General features: G+C 39.4%; 1 protein-coding gene across 1 annotated transcript in view; it reads left to right on the top strand.

Moving 5' to 3' along the window:
• The window catches only part of FIG4 (FIG4 phosphoinositide 5-phosphatase), a 93,976-nt gene that overhangs the window by 28,222 nt on the left and 41,883 nt on the right, over window positions 1-23,871 (top strand). The window contains exons 9-14 of the mRNA XM_089530592.1: window positions 422-584; window positions 3,336-3,433; window positions 16,792-16,925; window positions 17,528-17,644; window positions 21,861-21,906; window positions 23,224-23,372. Of these exons, the coding sequence (XP_089386718.1) occupies window positions 422-584; window positions 3,336-3,433; window positions 16,792-16,925; window positions 17,528-17,644; window positions 21,861-21,906; window positions 23,224-23,372 (707 nt within the window). The remainder of the gene's footprint in view (window positions 1-421; window positions 585-3,335; window positions 3,434-16,791; window positions 16,926-17,527; window positions 17,645-21,860; window positions 21,907-23,223; window positions 23,373-23,871) is intronic.

The following is a 23,871-nucleotide window of genomic DNA, read 5'->3' as shown; positions in this document are numbered from 1 at the left end:
AATCTATTTAACCAGCTACTTTACAAGAGGCCTCATCCCAGGACAGAATGAATATATAAGTGAAACCCTGTTTATATCTCCATCTGGCAGCCTTATCAGAAACTACAAGAGAACCAGGCTAACCACAGGCTTTAATGGTGCTACCAGATTCTGGTCTGAAGGAATAATGGATTTGGAGCTAAAGAACGCTATTATGTAGAAGAAAACAAAACTGAAATGTACAGGCCATCCTTTTTGAAGCACATTTGTTTAGGTTTTGAGTTACACCCATTAAAGTTGGATTGTGCTAAGATGCCATGAATACAAGTGTCATATTTAGTTCCTCTCTAACTAAATTTAGATTTATTAATGGTAGTATAATGTTAACCTTTGAGAGTGGAGCTAAACAGGTGAAGTAATATGTTGTTGTTATTTTGTCTAGGGCGATGTAGCAAATGAAGTTGAAACTGAACAAATACTCTATGATGCTTCAGTGATGTCATTTTCTGCTGGGAGCTATTCATCTTATGTTCAAGTACGAGGTTCTGTTCCTCTATATTGGTCTCAGGATATTTCAACTATGATGCCAAAACCACCAATTACATGTATGTACAATATATTAATGGTGTTATTTAACAGCTAGAACTAATGCATAATATCAGATCAAATCATGAGAGCCTATTAGCTAATTGCTTGCTGCAACTACAGCTATGACTACATTTGAAAAAGAAAGAGAGATGTATTTTGGGTTGGGAGGGCATGTGAGAAGAGGAAGGATTCTTGTATGACCAATCCAGAGCTTAATATTACCTAAATGAATCAACAAGAGAGAACAATAATCCCTTGCGTATTGAGTCTCGACTTCTTGATTAAATGCATTAGGAGGGCAATGCACTGTCAAGATTACTGACTCTCAGTAGGGCATCTTCAGTCATTTCCACAGTTTCTTTGGCTGGTGGTTAAATTCTTCCATGCAGGTAGCCTTGAGAATCCTCCTCACTGTTCTGTGGAGGGCAGGGAAGGGAGGTGTTCCATTTTGAGATTGCACAAGGTCACTCACCATGTGAGAAGTCTGAAATAGGTTAAACAGCTCAAGTTTGCAGAATGTCTTCTGGTTCTCTTTGTAGAATGTGGACTGTTTCTTCCACTCCCCTGCCTCTTGCACTTTGTTCCTTGAAAGCTGCACCCATCCATCTGTCTTTCAGGATGGCCTTCTGCTTCTCATCTGAAAATGCTTCACGTTTCCTAAGAAGCAAAGGCATAAAGAGATGGGCCTCAAGTCTTGTCACCTTCTCTTCCAAGGAGGTGCTGGCTTGGACTTCCTTCTGTTGGCCTTGGGTAGGACTACATGATATAAAAGTGACCTGCAGGTCACTGGAACAATTGTCACAGTGTGGCACTAAGCATTCTAAGTATCTTTCATTCCTGTGGACTCCCCTTTCTGCTGCTAAATTCTTGTCCAAAACATCCCTGTTTGCTGACCTTGTTCATTCACTTATCATGCAGTATTGTTTTAACTGAAGCATTTATCTTGTCAAATGAGATGATATTTCAGTACAAGACATCAGAATTCTTTTCCTTTTCTGCTCCTCTTAGAAAAGTACGTGACTCCAGCAAAACCATTGGCATTCATACTATTGCTTGGCTATAGGTTGCTTTACTGCTTCTATTTATTGAAGTCATAATAGTCAGTTGTATAATTACTTAATGATGATCACAGATGTGTGTAATGTGATTGAGAAAAAAAGCTTATGACATAAGGCATCGGTTTCTACTGATCTTCATATGAAGTAGATTTAAAAGTTTTATTAATAGCAAATGATTAGAAATTGTAAATTTCCCACATGGTGCATTGATTGTGCAATTAACAAACTTTTAAAAACATTTCTGTCTTTATTATTTATTACCAAAGACTTAAGTAGAAGAATCAACACTTCATCTTTCTCTTTCTTATTACGTTACTAGGAATGTCTATCAAACATTTCCTAAGTACCAAATTAGACCTTATAAGGCATATAATTACTTCTGTTTTTATTGTGCCATCAAAGAGCAATAAGGTATGCCCTGTTGTCAGCCCTGTCCCCTACCAACCAATTATGAGAGATGGAAGCAGAGAGATGCAAACCATGGTGGTGATGAATCATATATTTTTAAATCCTTCAAGAAAGAGAGTAAAGAGAGTAAAGTGGATTGCATCCAGTTGGTATCACCCTACTGATGGAATCAGTCCATCAGAAGAATCAGTCAGCAGGCCATTTTTGGCTATTTCCTCTCTCTCCTGCCAACTCCAATATACCTGCCCCCTAAATCTGCTCCACAAGGTTGGTATCCCTTTAGTAACAATGTAAGAAATTCTGTGGAATTCTGTAGTAGTCCCCATCTAACCTCACAGATGTGGAGCAATTTTGCCAAGAAGAATGGGCAAAATCCAAAGGATCAGCTAAAGAAAGCTGATAGAGACTATGAGATGAAGCAGACTGTCCCAAAGGGGTTGCGTGATGCTGCCCCTGAAAAAGCCAGGTGGGTGCCGTAGCAACCACAAGCCTCACTCTGGCTTTTTAGTGGCACACAAGGAAGTGGAAAATGCCACTCCCTTTTGCACTGGAAAAAGGTGTTTTTTCTGCCGCCGCTGTGGCTTTGGCATACTCCTGCACCATGCAGCATATAAACGCCATGCCACCAGAGCACCACAAAGCTGCTCACTGTGTGGTCAGGCAGGCGGTGTGACATGGGCTTGAGATTGGAATCAGAGCATGTGGCATTTAAACGCCACGCTCAGACACCTCCCCCAAGCTGGCATGTTGTGCCGGTCTGCATTGGCCCTTACTTACCCAAGAATATTTGCAGTTGTAATTGCTGCAAAAAGTGGCTTCTACCAAGTGTTACCAAGTGGGGTGAGGTTTATAAATATTTATGAAACCAACAAGCACCAATTTGTGTTTCTTAACTTTTGCAACAGAACACAAATATTTTGCACCCACATAGTGTTGTGTATCTTGTGTATATCAAGTGATAACAATGCTAATTAAATCCATTTCAATTTCAGACAGTAATACAACAAAATGTGGAAAAGTCAAAGAGGGATAGCTACCTGTAAATCTTGCTCTTTTTCACTTCATTTTATCATTCCCCCTGGGATCTTCACAGTTAAAGCTCTGGAGTTTGTAACTATCAATAATAATATGTCAGGAATTGTTATTTCAAAATATAATAGATAAGAAGCAAAAAATGCTGCCAGACATATAAATAAATAGATAATGTGTTTTTTCTCTCTGCTTTGTAGTTTTGTTACAAGAAGTGAGTTCTAATAACAAGCTCCTGTAAACATAATTCTAATAATAATTCTTTTTTATTAGTGGATCAGGCAGACCCATATGCACATGTAGCTGCTCTTCATTTTGATCAGATGCTCCAGAGGTTTGGCTCCCCAATCATCATTTTGAATCTTGTGAAGGTAAAACATCAATTTTTCTTGATTTATGTTTACAATTCATCAAACTAATGGATCTTGTTAAGACTTATATCTATTGTCTTGTGTTTATTTTTACATGTCTTAATATCTCTCAGATACTATTAAACAAAATATTTTATTTTGGGGTCTTGGGGGGAAAAGTGTTTTCAGAACTGACAAATTTGCTAAAGGGTCCAACTGAATTTAGTGCAGTAGACTTTTGAATTTCAAATACCATAAGGAAAAGTATTTGGGATCAACATAGTCTTTTGTTTGAATTTATAGATATGTTTCTAGATGTCTAAATATGCTTTTATTAACCATTTCTGTACATAAAATATTGCCTCATGGACTCTTAAATCTTTTGTGTAAAATTGTGTAAATCTCTTTGAAATTCCATAAGTAAGTAGCTGGATTGAAGCTATGTTTAAGAAGAATCCATTGCTGTCTGTTTGTAAGGAAAGGCTGCTAATTCTTTTCCCCTCCTCTAGCCCAGTTCTTAGTTTCAAGGAAAAGCAACTTCAAAAGATTGTGAACTTTCAGATACAGTTTTCAAATACTAGACTTTTTCAGTGTAACATGCCAGGCTCAGTAGATCTTTTTTCTGATGATACATTTTAATACAGTGTTACATAGGCTGCATCTGCACTGCAGAAATAATGCACTTTAACACCACTTTAACTGTCATGGTTTGATGCTGTGGAATTCTAGGATTTGTAGTTGAGGCACCAACTCAGATAAGGAAGGCTAAATAGCTCACAAAACTACAAATCCCAGAATTCCATAGCATTGAGATATGGCAGTTAAAGCGAGGTCTAGGTGCATTATTTCTGCAATGCAGATACAGCCATAGAATATGTACTATTGTACCCTTTTAAGGGTTTTATCTATTTTTTGGTGTAAATTTGTGGAGCAGTCTAAATATGTTAGTAAGTTAGAGAACATCATATCTAAAGGCTGAATTGTTTTGTAGACACATTGAATCAGTTGTTGAAGGATGAGTCAACATTTATGTAAATTTCATTGATTCAGTGGGTTGTTGGGACTATCAATATCTTTAACCATGTTGAAATAGATAAATGTTCCCTGTCCTTACGCAACCAGCCTTTCCTCTGTCACCTGCCCCTTGCAAATGAATAATAGAATCATAGAATTGGATTCTGCCATGCAAGGATACACAATCAAAGCACCTCCAACAGATGCCCATCCAGTCTCTGTTTAAAACCTTCAAAGAAGGAACCTTCACCACACTCTGAGGGAGTGTGTTCTACTGTCAAACAGCTTTTACTGTCAGGAAATTCTTTCTAAAGTTGAGATGGAATTTCTTTTCCTGCAGTGTGTATTCATTGCCCCGGGTCCTGGATCTGCAGTAAACAAACTTGCTCCATCTTCAATATGCCATCCTTTCAAATATTTAAACATAGCTATCATGTCACCCCTTAACCGTCTCTTCTCCAGGTTAAACATACCCAGCTCTCTAAGCCATTCCTCATTGGGCATGGTTTCTAAACCTTTCACCATTTTAGTCACCTTTCTCTGGACATGCTCCATCTTGTCCACATCCTTTTTGAATTGTGTTGACCAGAACTTGTACAGGAAAATGTACAGGTAGCATATTTGTGTTCCTATAGGCCAACTGCAGGGTTCGATCAGCATTCTTTGGGGTCGGGTACCACTGGAGGGGTTGGAGCCTGGAATTTCCCTATGAGAAGTACATAATCAAATAGTTACAGCAGACATTTCAGCTTTTTCATAGTGTTTAACATTGTTCAGTTGCAACAACCACCAGTATCTTTTAAGCAACCTGTTTTTGGCACTGTCAGTTGCAGGATTTGAGGATTGTGCTAAATTTCAAAACATGTTTAAGCAGATAATTAATTCTTTGTTGCAATCCATGCCAGCAGTGTGTGCATATTGGTAGACCCTAAAGGTACATTCCACTCATCTTATATGTTTACTGCATCTTTTATCAGATACTGCAAAATAAGTACTGTTCTGTAAGTTTTATAAGTGGTGCTATAGCAGGTGGCAGCCATAGCTGTCCAGCTGTTAATCTGTGCAATTGTATATTGCTCCTGTTCACCATCCAAAGAGTGAAGGATTTGTACTTATTAGTGGGATTAGAAATGTTCAGATGTACAAAGCAGCAATCCACCATCACTTAGGATAGATGTCTTCTACATAATTCTTGGTTATGTGCAAGTTTCATATCTTTATCTTCCTATTTGCTACTTTCCTCTCTTTTCTGTATTTTAACTGAAACTTGGCAAGGTTATGAAAAAAAACTGAGTGAGGAGAGAGAAGAGTAAATGAAAATAAAATTCAGTACTCCTCCTTCTGTAATTAGAACAAGAGAACACAATCTATATGACTATGGATTGCTCCTCTGCACATCAGAGGTAACTGTTCATGGTGACTACCAACATTTATTTCTGTGAATGATATATGAGTATCATTTATTGAGGGCAAATTATGCTTGGAGAAAACACTTCACTTTTCACAACAGTTCAATCTTCATATGACATCCAGGGTTAAGGAGAATAATTCTTTACAGTACTACTCCCTTGGGAGATACATTCCTTGGAAAGAGATACTACCACTATAAATATAAATGATGGAAGTACCAACCAAGAAAAATCTTACATGGGTTGTTTGTAGATATAACGGTAAAATTTGGTTTATCATTGTGGGCCTAGGCTGCAGACACTTTGTTACTCTCTCTGCTCCTTCTCCAGTACAGTGACAAGTAGCTTTTTGTTCCATGTTTGATTCACCATGGTTTATCACCTTGAAACCTGGGCAGGCTAATTATTTGTAAATGTGTTTTAATGAAACACATCAACTTCACTACTGAATTTTTCTTCAAGGTTTCTACACATTATACATATGGGTGATGCACCTGCACAGGACTTTGTTCAGAAATTGCTATGCTAAGTGATCTGGAGAATGCCCTTTAGGTATCCTGCTATCATTCTCCTCGGTTCAGGTATTTTCTTTACTTAGCTCTGGATATCTTAACTGTCTTCTGTTAGAGGTTAGAATGCTAAGACTGGTCGCTTATAAGAGTTGAGGAATGCTAAGTGGACATTAATTTATATAAAAACAGAAGTAGCACGTTCTTATCTAGTTAGGGGAGTGCTTGAAGAAGAGAAGGAAGAGGTATCTAAATGAAGCTACTAAGTAGGACTGTTGGCTCATCTAGTTCATTATTGTCTACTCTGACTGGTGTAGCTCTCCAGATATTCAAAGAGAAGACTTTCTGAGCCCTAACTAGAAATGTTAGGTATTAAACTTAGGATCTTCTGCCAGCAAAGCAAGTACTCTGTCACTAAAATATGGCCCTTCCACTATTCCTTACTGTGATATTTTTTAGGTTCCCTTTGTCAGGGACATAGCCCGGGGGGGTAGTCTGTAGGGTCCGAACCCCCCTTCCGTTAGATACAATGAATGGTCTGTGCTGCTACGCCGTCACACCCAAGCCCCATTATAATGGTGGCACTTAGTCTGGAACCCCCTTCCCAAAATCCTGGCTACATCCCTGCCTTTGTTATAAAAATCTTAAGACATTGGAAAGGGCATAGTTTCTGAAAGCCAGTTGGCAAGTCTGAATGGTAAACTGGATTTCTGTCACTTTTCCCATTTTGATAATAGATCCTGCAGTTTAAGGTACTTTCTGCCAGTATTTTACTTTTTATGATTTTCGAAACCTCTGCTGAAACTCAGCAATTAGCATAATCTGGTGACTACATAGTGATGCTTATTTAAAAATGTATTCTGAGCCAGCCTCGATTCTGGAAGCTCTTTAGATAAAATTTATCTGAAATTACTGCATTAGTGAGTTGAAAATCTGAATTTTCTGGCTTTCTTTGGTAATTCAGTAATCTTCAGTATATAGTGCACTGTGCATTTTCTTTCTGTCCCACATTAATTTATAGCCTTTGACCAAAATAGCCTTTTGATAGTCAGAGGAAGCTCTGCAGTGGGAATCAAACTAGCCTCATGACCCAAATAGTTAATTTGTTTTTTCTTTCATTGTTCTAGACCTCTTTCAAAATAGCTGCTCAATAACCCATCCAGCATTGCAAAAAACATTTGTCTAAGAGGATATGCAAGTACTATAGGAATATTTTAATGCTGCAGTTGCTCAGTCTATGCCAGTTTTTATTAGCAGCTATTCCTGGGAGAAAAATCATTAGTGCCATTATTTCAAAATGCTGTGGAAATAAATTAAACAGATACATGTAACTGATATGAAGTTCCTCACTGATGCTTTAAAACAGAACATGGTGCAATAAAGGAAGAATGTACAGGGACTGGCTGTTTAAAACAACCAACTGTTCCCTGTGCTTGAGTTCAAGCACAATGAGTTGTACAAAGAAAAAGAGGTGAACTTCTTGGTAAAATATTTTTTCATTTTCTCTGCTGCAGTGCTGTAAAACAGGGGTATGGACCATGTGTCTTTCCAGATACTGTTGAACTACAACTCTGGGCATTCCTTATCATTGCCTGTGTTGACAGGTATGGTGGCAGCTGTAGTCCTACAACATCTGGGAGGCCTCATGATTTGAATCTACAACTAGAGCAGAAAAATTCTGCCAGGCTGAGGGCTGAATTCAATTTTTGAAATGTTCTCATGGGTCCCTTTTCAATAGTTGGCTGGACCTGAGGCTCAAACCATATTTTAAGTTTAAGCTTTTACTATCAGTGACTAAGCATTAGGAGAAAAAATTCAGCCCTTAAGAATGGGAAGAATCTACAAAAGGTGGAAAACCACCCAAAATTGAGGGAGTTTGGGAGTGGGCATGAAGACCAGGAAGGTCATGTTTAGCCCCAGGTTTTCAGATTGCTCAACCCTGCTTTAAAAGGGATTGTTTCTTCTGCTAATTTCTACTTTCCCAATCAGACTTAAGAATACATTTACAAAACATGAGGCAATGTAAATGTTTGAAAATAGGAAAATACAAAATTTGAAAAGCCCTAAAGTGTTGTAAGAAATAGTGAATAGTGTAATCTTGGAGGCTTTAGAAGGAGGGGTGTCATAAGACTGAGTAAACCAGTTAATCAGGGGAACTTCTCATCTAAAGTGCAAAACACACTACAGAAATAATCCAGTGGGAGATCTCTTCAACTGCCCTGTCTCAATGCTAGGGAATTCTGGGAACTAGTTTTATGAGACATTTAGCCTTCTCTGTCAGAGAGCTCTGGTGCCACGATAAACTACAGTTCCCAGAATTCTCTAGCACAGAGCTAGGGCAGTTCAAGCTATCTCCAACTGGATTATTTCTGTAGTGTGTTTTGGACCTAAGAGACCAGAAGTAGGTGAAAAGTAAAATAACTCTTTAAATCACTGCCATTTGCTAGTGATGGTTTTTCCTCCACATTCTAGAATCCTTCATTTGCTGATTAGCAATGCTGAGTGCATAGTATCTTTGCGTGGATAGTACAGTATTATCACCTAACTAGGTAAACACTTTTTCTAGCCAATACAATCATGGTTAAATTACATGTGTATAGCATGCTTAGAGCCAAACCAAGAGACTATAGCTAAAAGAGTGATGTGACATTTCCAAATTTCTGTATCCATCTGGTAGAAGAGGACTTGGAGTCAACCCAGGTGCTTCTTGTCATAGTTCTTTAGAAACTGAAAGAGATTAAGAGAAGACTATAAATGAGATGAAAAGCTGCAGTAAAATAACTGAAGCCAATCCTGAAGATAGCTGGAAAACAGTAAAGCAACAGATGGAAGAAATTTGTAAGGTAGCACCAACATGTGAATAAAATTTCTGTTGCTCATGACAGGAAAAGGTTTGTGATGACCAAAACTTTGTGATGCTCTTACTAGCTTTTATGGAAGATATCTGAAGCCTTTTGGTTACAGATATTTATCTTAGTATTTCATCTGTGCTACTGAAAGCAAGGGACATGAAAGGAACACAAACACACACGAACAAAACCTATTCTCCTTTTGAGATTCCTTTGTTTCATTTACATTCTCCTTCTTGTGTGAGCAATGCTGCCTTAATGTGTTAGAGAAAGTCAGCATTTGCTATTGTACTAAAATTAGATTAAGTGCTGTCAATTGACCATCTACCTAACCAATGCAAGTAGAATATGCTGCCTCATAGTCTCCTCCCTTTGATGTTTTTAAACAGAGGCTGGAAGCCCATTTGTCAGGATTGCTTTGATTGTGTATTCCTCCATGGCAGAGGGTTGGACTAGATGAGGTCTCTTCCAACTCTATGATTCTGTAAGCTAGAGGTAAAAGAGCAATCACATTTTTAAAATTTTAAATCCAGCCTTGGAAAAGAGTCCCTTGACTTACATTTTAATTTGGTTTGTTTTAAATAAAGCATCATCCCTATGGAAATTTCTGGAAATAATTAAATAAAATTATCTTATTACTTGATATTTTGATAATTAATTTTGCTCTGCAGTTTTTATATCTTCTTCTGTGGATATATATCCTCTCCTGTGGCAGAATCCCTCTGAAGAAATTTGCCAAGAAACCCTGTGATAGGTTTTTCCTAAGGTCACCATAAGTCGGAAACAACTTGAAGGCACACAATAACAAAGTTGTAGATCAAACATATTATACAGTACATGCTTTTTAGAATGGCTTGGCATATAACTAGTCTTGGATAGCAGGATTGATAGATAGAGGCTTGAGTAAGCCCAATGGAAATCACTGGCCAGTCTTTGCCCAGTCAGTACAAACTGTCATGAATGTATGGTCTGTATGCCCCCCATATGTTGCTTTCTATTTCAATGGGCAGAGAACTGTATGCTCCAGAAATGCAGTTGTAAAGAGGGGTGGAATAAGGAATGTTTACAGTGCTGTGCATTTGAAGGACTGTATTTTGTCATATGAACATGATCATCTTTCTACATTCAGGTGAACATTTTGGTTAGGCAGGCCTTAAAACACTGATTGTTCAAGCGGAAATGCCTGGCATGAAGAGCTAGATTTTCTATTTACTGTTTTTCTTTTCATGGTTTAGGGATTTGATAGATCTTAAATTTTTTAATAGTTTAATTATACTTTTTAACTTATGTGTGTTATCCATTTTAGTTGTATTTTTTTAAACTGGTAAGTTGCCTTGAATCACAAACTGGGAAAAGGTGGGATAATGGAGCTTAATGGCACTGGGGCCACATGCATAAGCCACCAGGGGACAACAGGGGCTGTCCCTAATGGTTCATGCAATCACCACTATTGAGGACAATGCGGACTTGCCATCTGGGATGCTTGGACCTGCGGATGGCAAGTCCGTGGATACAAAGGGCTGATTGTATGTTGGAAGGGTGGTAAGTATGAATATAACTGTGGTTGTAAATAGTGGTTAAAAGGACAAAGATAGGAGACAGGGGTTGCATTCCTTTGTTTCATTTACATTCTCCTTCTGTTGCGAGCCATGCTGCTTTAATGTATTAGATAAATTCAGCAGATAGGAGACAGGGGTTGCATTTCAAGCTCAGATAAGCAGGTAAATATATACATAGTCTTTGTTTAGTGCCTTTGTATGGGTGCAGGACCAATAAAATACACTCCTCCCTTCACATTCACTGGATTTAGGGGCACAGGAGCCCTGTGAATGTGAACCCCCCCACAAATAACAAAAACACTATGGCGGTTTATAAACCGCCATAAAGTATGCGCTCCGCGCGTACTAGGGTTAGGAAGGGCCGTATTAGGGTTAGGAAGGTTCTTACCTTCCTGACGGCCCTTCCTCCCAGTACATGCGGAGCGCGGACTTTATAGTGGCGCCCATCCACATGGGCGCTGCCATTTTGACGTCTTGGACGCTGTGCGTCCAGACGTGTCACGGCGGAAGTGACGCTGCGAGGGCGCGCTCCGCCCCTTGCGGCGCCACTTCCGCGTTCCAAAAAGGAGCGCCATTTCGGCACTCCTTTTTCTCTACGCGGGGAAGCCTCGCGGTCTGGCTGCTGGGGCTTTCCTATGCAGCAAATGGCGGCAGCGGGAAAATGGCCCCTTGAGGGCCGTTTGTAACCCGCCAACGTTTTTAACCTGAGAGAACACCTCTCTAGGAATCTTTAGGTCCTCCAGTGCAACTCTGTGGCAACATCTGGCAGACATTGACCATAGAATTGCACTAGAGGAGTTACAAATGCCTAGTGGAGTGGTCTCTCTAGGAGCATCTAGGTCCTTCAGTGCAACTTTTAGTTAAAGCTGCCCATTGAGTTGTGCTGGAGGACCTAGTTATTCCTAGAGAGGTATTCTCTCAGGTTAGAACATATGTTCTCCTAGAGAGAACATATTAATAAAATCCATGAATAATCAAATCCGTAAAGTTCAAAGTCGCAAATGTGGAGGGGCGGGTGTAGTGTCTTTAAGCAAACACGAGGAAAATCGTTCTCTGTGTTTATGTAATGTGCCAATAAATAATTTTATCTGCTCAAACTACTGCGGGTGGATTGGAATTTGTTGATATATACCATATATACTCAACTGTTACTGAAAGAATTTATCCCCCAAAAATGACCCAAAAATCCTAGTTCAACTTATATATAGGTCAGTACAGTAATACTGCTTAGAAAGGTCCTGAAAGAAGCACCACTGATGCCCCGCTCTCCGTGTCTTGGCAGTGGTTTCTTGAAAGAGCTGCCGAGGCAGGAGTGTGTGTGTGTGTGTGTGTGTGAGAGAGAGAGAGAGAGAGTTGATTCCCTTCTCAATCCAATGTTAAAACCTTCTCTCCCCATCTTTCTCCTTTTCCGGATCTGTCTACTCACCAAACAGTCCATTTCCCTCCAGTTCCTTCCCTTTTGAATCCGATGTTAACTTTCTCTCCCTACCAAACAAACACCCCATTTCCCTCTAGTTCCTTCCTTTCTCAATCCGATCTTAAAACCTTCTTCTCTAGAACCAAGGAAGTTATGTTAGGTGGTTTGGAGAGGTCTAGAGAAGGAGAAGGAGAAGGAGGGAGAGAAGTGCTGTTTTCCCTTTTACATCCTTTTTTACATGCCCCTAAATTTTACCCTTGACTTATCCACGGGTCATATCAAAATCCATGATTTTGGCCCTAAACATTCCCTCAACGTATACATGAAGTCAACTTGTACACAGGTATATACGGTAATTCAGCAGCATCTATTTCCAATATTTCCAATATTGTTCCTGTTCTTGTTCAGGAACGACTACTTAAAGGTCTGAGACAGAATGTCTGGGAAGTTTGAAGTGCTCTGTAACTCAATTTTGGGTGTGCCCTACTCCATTACAAAGACCATATAGCATGATTGAAAATATAGATATAAGACGTTGTTTCAAACCTGTCTATCAACTCTGTCTTCTCATCTACTCTGGGAGCAACATTACAGGGTCTAATAAAAACATGTATAACGTCAGAGTTGCCTTAACTTGCTCATCTTCTAATGTGATATATTCTATGCTCTCTGTCTCTCTGTCTCTGTCTCTGTCTCTCTCTCCCCCCGCCTTCATTCCACATTGGACAAACAGGACAGTCTCTACACCAGAAGATAAAAAACAGCATAAATTTGACATTAGAAATGGGAATACCCATTTCTAGTTACCTGCTTATCTGAGCTTGCAAAACTTGTATGCAAGCTCCAAAGCTAGAAGCCAAAGAGCAAAAATGCACTGTATAAAGTATTATTAGTATCATATATGTTAATCATTCCTTCTGTTTCCAGCTGTTTGTGGAGCTATAGTCACGGTGGCATTACCTATTTCCCATTAATGAGGAAGATATCAGCAGACTCAGAGTAACTGTAAGGCATGGATATGTCCCCAAAATCTTTATGGGGTGGGGAAGGAACTAAAGGAAAAGCCTCAAGAAAAGGCCCCAATAAGCATTCAGTGGTTATAATGTTGACTGTTGGGGCAGTGGAGGGGGGGGGGATGCAGCCATATTGAAGAAGAAATCAAGACTGGCTGCAGAGGGTACAGACACCTGGTATTTGTGTAGTACATCTTAGCTATCTTCTAAAGAGTTTTGCTTTATGGAGTGAATGGGAGAGGATGCACGCTAGGGTGGTGTTTGTCCATATAAAGGTGAAAATGTTGCTTTGCTTGTGAGTGGAGAGACAAGGAGTGAGAAGAAGCCGCCCACTGCTCACTAATTTCCACTTGAGGGCAGCAAGCAGGAGATTTATTTATTTTACTCTTCCATTTGCTCACACATTTCCATTAATCTGCTGAGACCTTCTATTTTCATTTTCATTTTGCTTTTCACTCTTTTTTGTTTTTCCATTTAGCTCATCTCTTCACTGTGCCCTTCTTTCCTTTTTTCTCTTCTTTTTCATTCTTCTTCTAGTCTCAGCCTTTCCTTTCCCCCCTTTTGTTTTATTCCAGTCTTTCACATTTCTGCTAGAGCAAGAAAATGTGGCTTTGAAGAAGTGGCATGTTGTGCTGTATGTAGTGCTTAGTCTTCTCACTCTTGTTTAGAGTGAAAGTGCTGATGAAATTATTTGTCTTTTTGCTTCAGTATGTCTTTGGTCCATAACACATTGTGGAAATAATCCATTTTGAGACCGCTTGAACTGTCCTGGCTCAGTGCTAGGGAATCCTTGGAATGTAGTTTTTTGTGGCACCAGAGCTCTCTAACAGAGAAGTCTAAATATCTCACAAAACTACAATTCCCTAGTACTGAGCCAGGGCAGTTAAAGGCGTCTCAAACTGGATTATTTCTGCAGTGTGTTTTGGACCATACTGTACTTTGTGATTTTTCTAGGCCAGATCAAGTTGATGTGTGTTCAAAGAAATAGGTTTTATATGTTGTGGTGCCCAACACCATCGTTTCTGCTCTATTCAGCAACTCAAAATAAGGATAGGGCTTTCTCTGTGTTTTTTCTGTATTGTGGCACTCTTTCTCTTCCCGGGATCAGTTTGGGTTTCTTCAGGACAGACAGAAAAGTGGGGATCCAAAGAGGTGCTTTTCTGTACTGTGGCCCTGAGGTTCCTACCTCTCCTCCCTTCTCCCTTATAATGAAAGACTAATTTGTTTGCCTCAGTTTCCCTTCAGTTGAAATGGGTTTCTCTTGGAGCCTTTCTCCTATTTTAATTTTAGAGAACAGTTGCCCCTCCACTTTCACTTGATTATTCATGGAGGAGTGAGCCCCATTGGCTAACATGGCACATGCGCAAGGCCGTGCAAGGAAGCGCCCAGCCATTCAAGCCAATGGGGCTTGAATATATGCAAGTTTCCATTTTTGTGCAGGGGGTCCGGAACAGATCCCCTATGAAAACGGAGGGGCAGCTGTACTGTCTCTTCTGGTTCTATTTATCATTGTTTCCGCCTGTCTGCCGCTCCACCTGCAGCAAAATGCCATGTTCCCTCTCTTTGCAGCCCCATAATGGGAGAAAGTTGTTGCAGGCCTATAGGGTTGGATGTAATTCTTAAAATTTGACCATTCCTCTTGTGTTGCAGCAAAGGTCAAATCTATTTAAATTGTCCCTTCAAACTTCTCCCAGGCCAAATCAAGTGCAGAATCCCAATTCCATATACTTAGATTAATCTCAGTTCTCCAAGTATTGATCCTGAGATCGTTTTGATGTAGCCAGAAGTATAAAAATCATTTAGTTGTGTTTTTCTTAAAAAAGACCTAAGTGAGGAACTTCTTGAAATAGTCCAGTGAAGACAAACTATGCTTAGTGGGCACATGTTGCTATCTGACTTTCTAAGAGAAAGAAACCAGGAATGAGGAGTGAAGAAGCAAATAGAATGGGTGTCAGTCTGAATGGATGCTCTTCTCCCATGCTGTTGTAGGGCTCCACTTATATGCCGTGAAAATCTCATGTACAACTCATACATTCAGTGGTTCTGTCATTAAAATATGCAGAGGAGCAAATGTGTGACTTTCAAGAAGTTGTTCTTCATTCCTGATCCTCTTAATGAATCAAGGATTTGGTGTGATTCATAATAACTACCTTTTTCTATCAAATTTTAAAATTTCTTTTTAATGCTTTGGCACTATTATTAAATGTTCCAGCCTGTCAATTTATCTGTATGTGTGTTTGTAAAAATGCAATAGTTCGATTTTTCAGATCTATTAGATAAAGTGTAAAGAATTTTTTAAAAAGAAAAATTGGAAATGTGCCTTTAAGAAGCTGAACATGAGGCTGTTGTAAACAATGACAGAAATAGGTGACAACAAATTGATGTTGCATCTTATATTTTTAGATTGCGTTAGAACTGAAATGTGTATCTAGGCTCACGTGCTTGTGCCATGTGAATCATTATGTGCTTTTATTCACAGGGCTCTTGGAGTGTGGCTAACAATGTGTTTCTCTGTAGGCGCTCAGTACTAGGATATTAAATTAATTCTCTTCTCATACTTCATATGGAAATGCAAGGAGTATTTTTTATGCACGTGATTGAGTGTTAAATCAGTCTCCTAATAACCTGAAGCTTTTCTAATTTAAGTATGTTTTGGGGGGGGGGGGGGTTCTTTAAATGTCAATGAAATCTTTATTTCTTTGTTCTGATATTTGCTTGTTTAGGATGATCTAGAAAGAACTGTTAAAGCTTTTTTTTTTTTTTTTAAATATATATAACTGTGTCTTCCATGACATGCATTTTAACAAGATTTTTCATTCTGAAACACAGAGTAAAGCTTGAATTTGGGAAAAGATCAGTTTCAAATTTTTACTCCTAGACCCTCTTACTGTTACGTGCTTTACCCCAATAGCCCCACAAATTGTCAACATTCAAGATTTCCCAAAATATTGGGTGCTTGGTTTCTGATATGAGAATTTCATGTTTTTCTAGCAATAGTTATTACTTCAGAGTTACTGTAGAAAATGCAGAAACAGAAGAGAAGTGATCACAAAGTTTACAAGAGTAGTGGTTTGAGCATTGAGCTATGACTCTGGAGACTAGGCTTCCAATCTCCACCCAGCCATGGAAACCCACTGGGTGACCTTGAGCAAGTCACACACTCTCTGTTCAGAAGGAAGCAAAAACAAACTTCCTCTGAAAAAATCTTGCCAGGAAAATCCCATGATAGGGTCGCCATAAGTCGGAAACAACTTGAAGGCACACAACAGCAACAACAACAAAACCAAAGAAATATTTACCCTAAAACAAGTGGGACTACGTACTAAAGCATGGTGAACTTTCATGTTTGCATTCATACATCTGAAACAAAAATATATTAATAGGTCCCCCATGCTTTATCTTTCTAGTTGAACAAAATGAGCAGGTTTGAGCCAATGACTCACTTTCTAACATCCTTAGTGGTTCCCTTCACAAAGGGTGTCTGCACTTATTCAAGCACATACTATTCCTGTCTTACAGTGAGCATTTTAGCATTGTATCTAACAATAGGTTTTTTTTTAAAAAAATTGCTAAGTGCATATAATATCTATATAATGTTTGTCTTTGAAGGAGCGTGAAAAAAGAAAACATGAAAGGATACTGAGTGAAGAGCTTGTTGCTGCTGTGACTTATCTCAATCAGTTTTTACCTCCTGAACATGCTATTGTATATATTCCTTGGGATATGGCCAAGTATACAAAGAGGTGTGTGTTTTCTTATCTCTAGAGCAGCACCGAAAATTGAAAGCAACATTTAAGGAGAGTCCTGATAATTGTTAGTGTCACTGTGTACATTGTAGCCCAGTTGGTTTAGAGTAGGCATTTTGTAGAACTTGGACATGGAGTTCCATGTCATCATTTTTCATTCAGTGCTTTATGGTCATCTAAATGGACTGTGAATCATTCGTATTAGTTGGCAGTGTTTGAAAATCAGACTCTTTGTTTATCTTAGGCTTTAAAGCACTTCAGAAATCTACATGGTCCCATCTCATTTTCTTTTGGATGGCTTATCCAACATGTCTAGATGACTAACAGTGACTGAGTATTAGTGATCTTTTCTTTTGATATTGGTACAAATCTTTGTTCTGCCGAAGAGATAAATAGTTAAGAGGTTGTGATTTTATTGAAAATGTGTCAATTCCAAGCATTTTTTATCCCTTTTAAAAGTCTGTATCAAAATATTATGTTCTCTTTAGTGCATGCAAAGAGAGTTTTATTATGTAATATGGTATAAACAGAAGTGAAATAATTGAAGACAATTTAACACAGGGGAACATGAATACATTTTTTCCTTTATTCCCGTGTAGCAAACTTTGTAACGTCCTTGACAGATTGAACGTGATTGCGGAGAATGTGGTGAAGAAAACTGGTTTTTTTGTTAATCGTCCTGACTCCTACTGTAGTGTCTTGCGCCCAGATGAAAAGTACGTATATAAAAGAGATGTGTTGAGTGTAATCATTTTTAGAGATGGTTAAAATACTTTAAAAGTTCCATTTAGTGTCCTTAACAACCAAATGGAAATCAAATGTGAAATTAAGCTTCATTTATTTTTATAATAATGAAGAATAACCTGTCTTTTTATTTGACATAAAATACAGTTATATGAATTAGTAGTACAGAAATTTCTTTACCATTCATTTTTTTCCAGTTTTTGATTAACTGGCAGATGATGGCAAACAGTTCTAACACTGTTGACATTGTACAATCAATCAGTCTAAAATCAGTTGTAAAGCAGAAACCATTACACTTTTCTGGCAGCTTCAGGAATGTTGATTTTATGGTGTTTTGAGTAGTCTAAATCAATAATCAAAATTTCATGTTACTTGCAGCATTACTGTGTTTTTCTTCCCTTAAACTGAAAGCAGTATAAATAGGTTCCTAGGTATTTTCAAGCTTAGACACACCCAGACCAGCTTAACTTCAGTGAGGCTATACCGTGTTATTTTGAACCATGCCTCAAACCTTAACAAACAGCTGCTGTGAACTAAATTGAGAATAAAACAGTAATTTATTATTTAAGAATCTGTCCCACATTGGTTTTGTCTTTATGATTTTTCAATCTGCTGGGTAACAAACAGGCTATACTGGGCTCTACAGGCTAATGGTTATTCCAGCTCAGACATCAGAAGGGTTGGCAGACCGAGAAAAACCCAGAGGAGTTAAGACAAGCCACCACCCAAAGGGTAGGTATTTTTACCATGCATCAAAGGAGTCACAGACAGAATAGGGAAACTGGTGAAGAAACACAACATTCAAATGGTTTACAAACCAACCAAGAAAATCCAGCAAATGCTGAGCTCAGTGTAGGACAAGAGAGACTCTCTCACAGCCACAGGAGTTTACCGCATACCATGCAGCTGTGGACAAATCTACATAGGGACCACCAAACTCAGTGTATAAACACGGATCGAGGAACACAAGAGACACTGCAGAATGAGTCAGCTGGAAAAATCAGCATTAGCAGAAGATGTTATAAACCATCCTGGGCATAAAATACTGTTTGATAGCACTGAAATCCTGGACCTTGCCAACAACTATCAGGTGAGAATGCACAGGGAAGCCATTGAAATCCATAAACATCTGGATAATTTCAACCGGAAAGAAGAAACCCTCAAAGTGAACAAAGTTTGGCCACCAGTTCTGAACAATAGCAAAATGAGGACTCGGCAAATGCAAATGAGAAACTACCCAGCAAATAATGATCCCCAATTAGCAGACAGTAATCCTCCTTTGCATATCCTCTGACCCTGAGGCCCTGCCATCAACAACAGAACAATACACAGATTAACATGGAATTTCCCCCTACTCTGTGTGTGTGTGTGTGTGTATAGCTTTCTTCTGTGCCAACGTTCTCTGAAGATGCCAGCCACAGATGCTGGCGAAATGTCAGGAATAAACTCTTCTAGAACATGGCTACATAGCCTGAAAAACCCACAAAAACTACTGGGTAAGTTTCCTGCTGTGTTCTTACTGTGTATATTGGTGATTATCTTTGGGATCATACAGATTTATCCAATCTGAAGCTCATTTTGTGAATGAAGACACCAAAGAAACAAATTTGAATCCTAGTCACATCTCATGGAAGTCAGTGGAGTAAATTGTTGTTGTTGTGTGCCTTCAAGTCATTTCCAATTTATGGTAACCCTAAGAGAAACCTATCACAGGGATTTCTTGGCAATATTTGTTCAGAGGGCCTGAGAGAGTGTGACTTACCCAAGGTCACTCAGTGGGTTTTCATGGCCAGATGGGGATTCAAATTCTGGTGTTCAGAGTTATAGTCCTACCCCACACTAGCTATTAGTGGTAACTAAACAGTTTCATTAAATGTGGCTCATTTGTTTTTCTTTCTAGGAATCCTGACTATTTCATACTGAAAATTGTATTAGGACTCATGCAACCTTAATTATTTCCCAGTCATCCACTTTTAATTTTATGCCCTTGTCAATATGTCATCAAGTTCCCCCACTTGAGTCTTGATTTAGCTTGTTCCCATTTCAGCAAACTAAGCATGGGCCAACATCAGCAACGCTAATGACCAGTTTTCTGCCTCAGTAGCTCTCTGGTTGCCACATAGATTGCAAAATTGGCAAAGAACAACCAGAACTGGATGGAAGTCCTCTTCTAATTTTTTTTAAAATGGATTTTAAAAAAACCAGATAGGGTAGGGTGGCCTTTCCAGGAAGCATTTCCCCATTTTGTCCCAGGGAAGGACAAGCAGGAACATACTGAGCTACATCCTGAAAGTGCACATGTACTCCTAGAGTTGTACTTTGCTGCCCTGTAATAAGCCATGATTTATCTTAGCATCAAGTAAGGTGAAGGAGTAAGGATGTGGACAACCTGAACCCCTTGAGTTTGCAAAGATCTGAAACACTGTAACATCTACCCTGGTGTCCAGTTTTCTAAATATTCAGACTGCCTTATAAAAATTGATCCCCTCCCCCAAAGTAAAACAGACCTACATCTATACAGGCATACCTCAGTTAACAAAGCCTCTGACAAAGAAGCACCTTTTTACAAAGTCTTTTTACATGCTCCCAAATATCACTTTTTGTCTTTGTCCTCCGGTTAGTTGGGAGGGATTGATTTTAGTAGCCTTAGCATTGTGAGGATCATGAAGGAGGGCTAGAGAAACATATAGTGCCAGGTTGTAGCAGCATGTCTGCAGTAAATATAAAGCTTGAGCACGTAAAATAATGGAACTCTAAACAGCAGTTGTTGCCAGAATTACTTACTGAGCATGCAAGAACAGCAAAACAAAGGGGAAAAAACGAAAGTAGAGTGGCCTACCTTCCCAGCTATTGTCAAAATGTTACAAAAGCATAGATCTATATGTTTGGCCACCAAAGTGCAAATCATAAGGAAAGTGGAGGATCCGTTCTGGACAGCCCCCCCCCCCCCCGCGTGTATGAGAAAATCCCACAGGATCTGAAGCCCCATTGATTTCAGTGGCAGTGCACTCCCACGCATGTGCCATTTTGTCCTCCCAGGCTTGTTGAGCTCAAGTCCGTGTACAATAAGCCTGTGTATGGGGCGGGAGGACTGTATAGCCCAGTGATGGCGAACCTATGGCACGCGTGCCAGATGTGGCACTCAGAGCCCTCTCTGTGGGCACACATGCTGTCACCCTAGCACACAGTTTGCTAGAGTTTCTTACTAGAAAGCCAGAGGGATGTGGCACTTTGCAATAAATAAGTGGGGTTTGGGTTGCAGTTTGGGCACTCGGTCTGTAAAAGGTTCACCATCACTAGTATAGCCAGTGGGGCCTACACTGAGCTTGAACTGACAACTAATCTTACATTAAAGTTATTGTTAACTGGGGCGGGTTACAGACCGCCTATTTGGGGCGGGCTGTACCCGCCCCTTTCCCCGGTGTATCGGGGCCTCAGCTGTCAGAACGGCAGCCGCTGAGGCCCCGATCCGTCGCTTTTCAGGCTGCGGGGAAGCGGCAAAACGCCGCTTCCCCGCAGCCTGAAAAGGGGTGTCCTTGGGGCTTCAAGTTCCAAGGACACCCCGCGGCAGTGGGGAGGAGGAGAAAGGGGCTGCTTGGCCCCTTTCTCCCTTACTTCGCTGGGCGCAGCCATCTGAAGGCTGCGCCCAGCGAAGCAAAGTGGCGCCGCAAACCAGGAAGGAGCTCCGAAACGGAGCTCCTCCCTGGTTCGCGCTAAGGGCACACTAGGCGCCCTGGCGCGGAGCGAGGACGTCACGTCCGCGCCGCCCTGTATAGAGGTGGCGCGGCCGTGACGTCCTCATGGCAGCGGCCGTCTGGAACGGACGCCGTCATTTTTTACGCGCTCTGCGCGTACTTTAGTGGCGGTGTGTAACCCGCCTGAGTTTTCCTCTACGTAAGTCTACCCTATAGTCAGTATCCATGTAGAATTGGATACTTTTGCCCCTTTCCAAAACTGGGTATACATCAAAGTTTCTGACTGAAATTTACTGCAGCCACTCAAGGCTTCTGTACTAAAGCAGTCTTCAAGAACCATGTTTCTATAGAATTACCTCTCCTTGGAATCAGTACATGAGCTATAAATTGATATGGGGTTGCCCTATGGGATTTTGTTTTATTGAGTGAGGATAGATTAACCTTAATTCTTACAGTATGAATGCTTTGTAAGATATAGTGTTCTGTCTTACAGGTGGAATGAGCTAGGAGGATTTGTGGTTCCCACTGGCCGTCTACAGGTATTGTAATGGAATTACTTTTTAAACTCTTGTTATTATGGGTTGTTTTTTGGTAATTTTTTTTTAACTATTTAGTGTTTTTTTTGACATAGATCAATGTCGTGTTTCTGCATGATTACCTTCTTAGTAGTAATTACCTTAATCATGCCACTGAAGCAGTTGCTCCTAAATATCTCTTTTGTTGTTTTTTGCATTCAAGTTAGCCTTGATTCATGTTGATCCTATGAATGAGAGACTTCCAGAAGCCAAAATTATCAATAGCCCTACTTAGGTCTTGTAAACTGCTGGTTGTGGTTTCCTTGATTGAGTCTATCCACTTAAAATGCAGCCTTTATCTTTTCCCAAGGTGTTCCACTTTACCAAGCATTGTCATATCTCCCAGTGGGTTATATCATGTCATGATGTGTCCAAAGGACTACAGCCTCAGTTTTGTCATTTTGGCTTTTACCGAGAGTTCAAATTTTAATTTTTCTCAGACCAATTTATTTATCTTTTTGGGGGGTCCACAGTACCAGTGGTGATACAGCACTGTAGCATATTGTCAGTGCAGTTCCAAGGCAAGTATTGGAATCTATGGTCTAAATCCACTTGTTAGTGCCAACTAAAGTAGATTCAACGAATTAGTGGTAATTTGGTTCAGTGGGTTGTATTCTAATCAGGACTAACAGTAGGATTTGGGCCTATGTCAGTAGGGTGTCTATGTGCACATTAAAAGAAAGGAGGAAATGCATCAGTAGAAAAAAAATACACAGATCTGTGTAAAGCTGTCATGTGCTGATTTATATATATGTATAAAAATTAGTAATAGTTACTGTACTTTAAATAAAAACACAATACATCTCACTATAATTGAAAGACTAGATTGTGACTAAATAAGTGGTGTGCCTGATCAGTCTTTAGGCACTGGTGAAACTGTGCAAAAATCCTATTTAGTTGGCTGGAATTGCTCCATGAGCAGAAAGTAAAATATTCATAGAAGGAAGTGGGAGCCCCTATTTACAAGTTGATTTGGATGCAATTAATTATCAATAAACACAGCAAAGGATTTTTTAAAAAAATAACCATAGATTATGTTCCAAGTAATCTTGTACCCGCTGAACAAATTTTCAATCTGCACAAATAATTTGCATGGATTTGTGATTAGGAAATGTGGGATAATCTGCAACAGGGAACCATGTGCACAGATTTCTCAATCATGCTCCAGTTAGTGCTGTGGGACTCCCTCCTCCATGGCTATGTCCTGAAGAATAATTTGATATTATACTAATAGGTTTAAAATTAATTATAGGCCTTGTATATATTAAATTTCTTTCTTAGACAGGAGTTCTTCGAACTAATTGCGTAGACTGCCTAGATCGCACGAACACAGCCCAGTTTATGGTTGGGAAATGTGCTTTGGCCTATCAGCTTTATTCCTTAGGACTGATTGATAAACCCAACCTTCTGTTTGATACAGATGCTGTTAGGTAAGATTCTTACAATGGAGTCCCCCCTCCCTTGCAATGATTAATATAAATTTAGCATTTTCTTTTTTTTTTTTGCTGTTATTTTTTGATGACACTTTTTCCTGCTTCTATGTGTCATTTAAGTTCAGCTTGAATATTTTGACTTCTTCCTCCCTGGCAGCTTCTGCAAATCTGATTCATTCTTTCAGTCATGTATCCTTGATTTATGTTTAGTTTTATATCATTGTCTACCTTGTTTTGTTTGTTATGTTTGTTGTTTCCTGACTGTTCTTTGATCATAATAATAAATATGTGATTTCATTTACCTTCTTTTTCTGATTGAATCAATTTATTTGGCTGAGAAATGTTAAAAATAAAGTGGAGACATTTTATGATGTCTTCCCTTATTGATTTCTATGAAAAAAAGGTATAGATTTAAGAACTTGCCTATAGAGTAAAGTAGAAATCAAATATATAGCTGTGTTAATGTGAAAAATCAGCTTGCAAAGGGATCTTGCAG

The sequence above is a fragment of the Sceloporus occidentalis genome, unplaced genomic scaffold, assembly GCF_023333645.1.
Source record: "Sceloporus occidentalis isolate IW3139 unplaced genomic scaffold, rSceOcc1.0.p SCAF_6, whole genome shotgun sequence".
NCBI lineage: Eukaryota > Metazoa > Chordata > Lepidosauria > Squamata > Phrynosomatidae > Sceloporus > Sceloporus occidentalis.
Note: the sequence above shows the minus strand (reverse complement) of the source record. Positions and strands in the feature narration are given on the sequence as shown.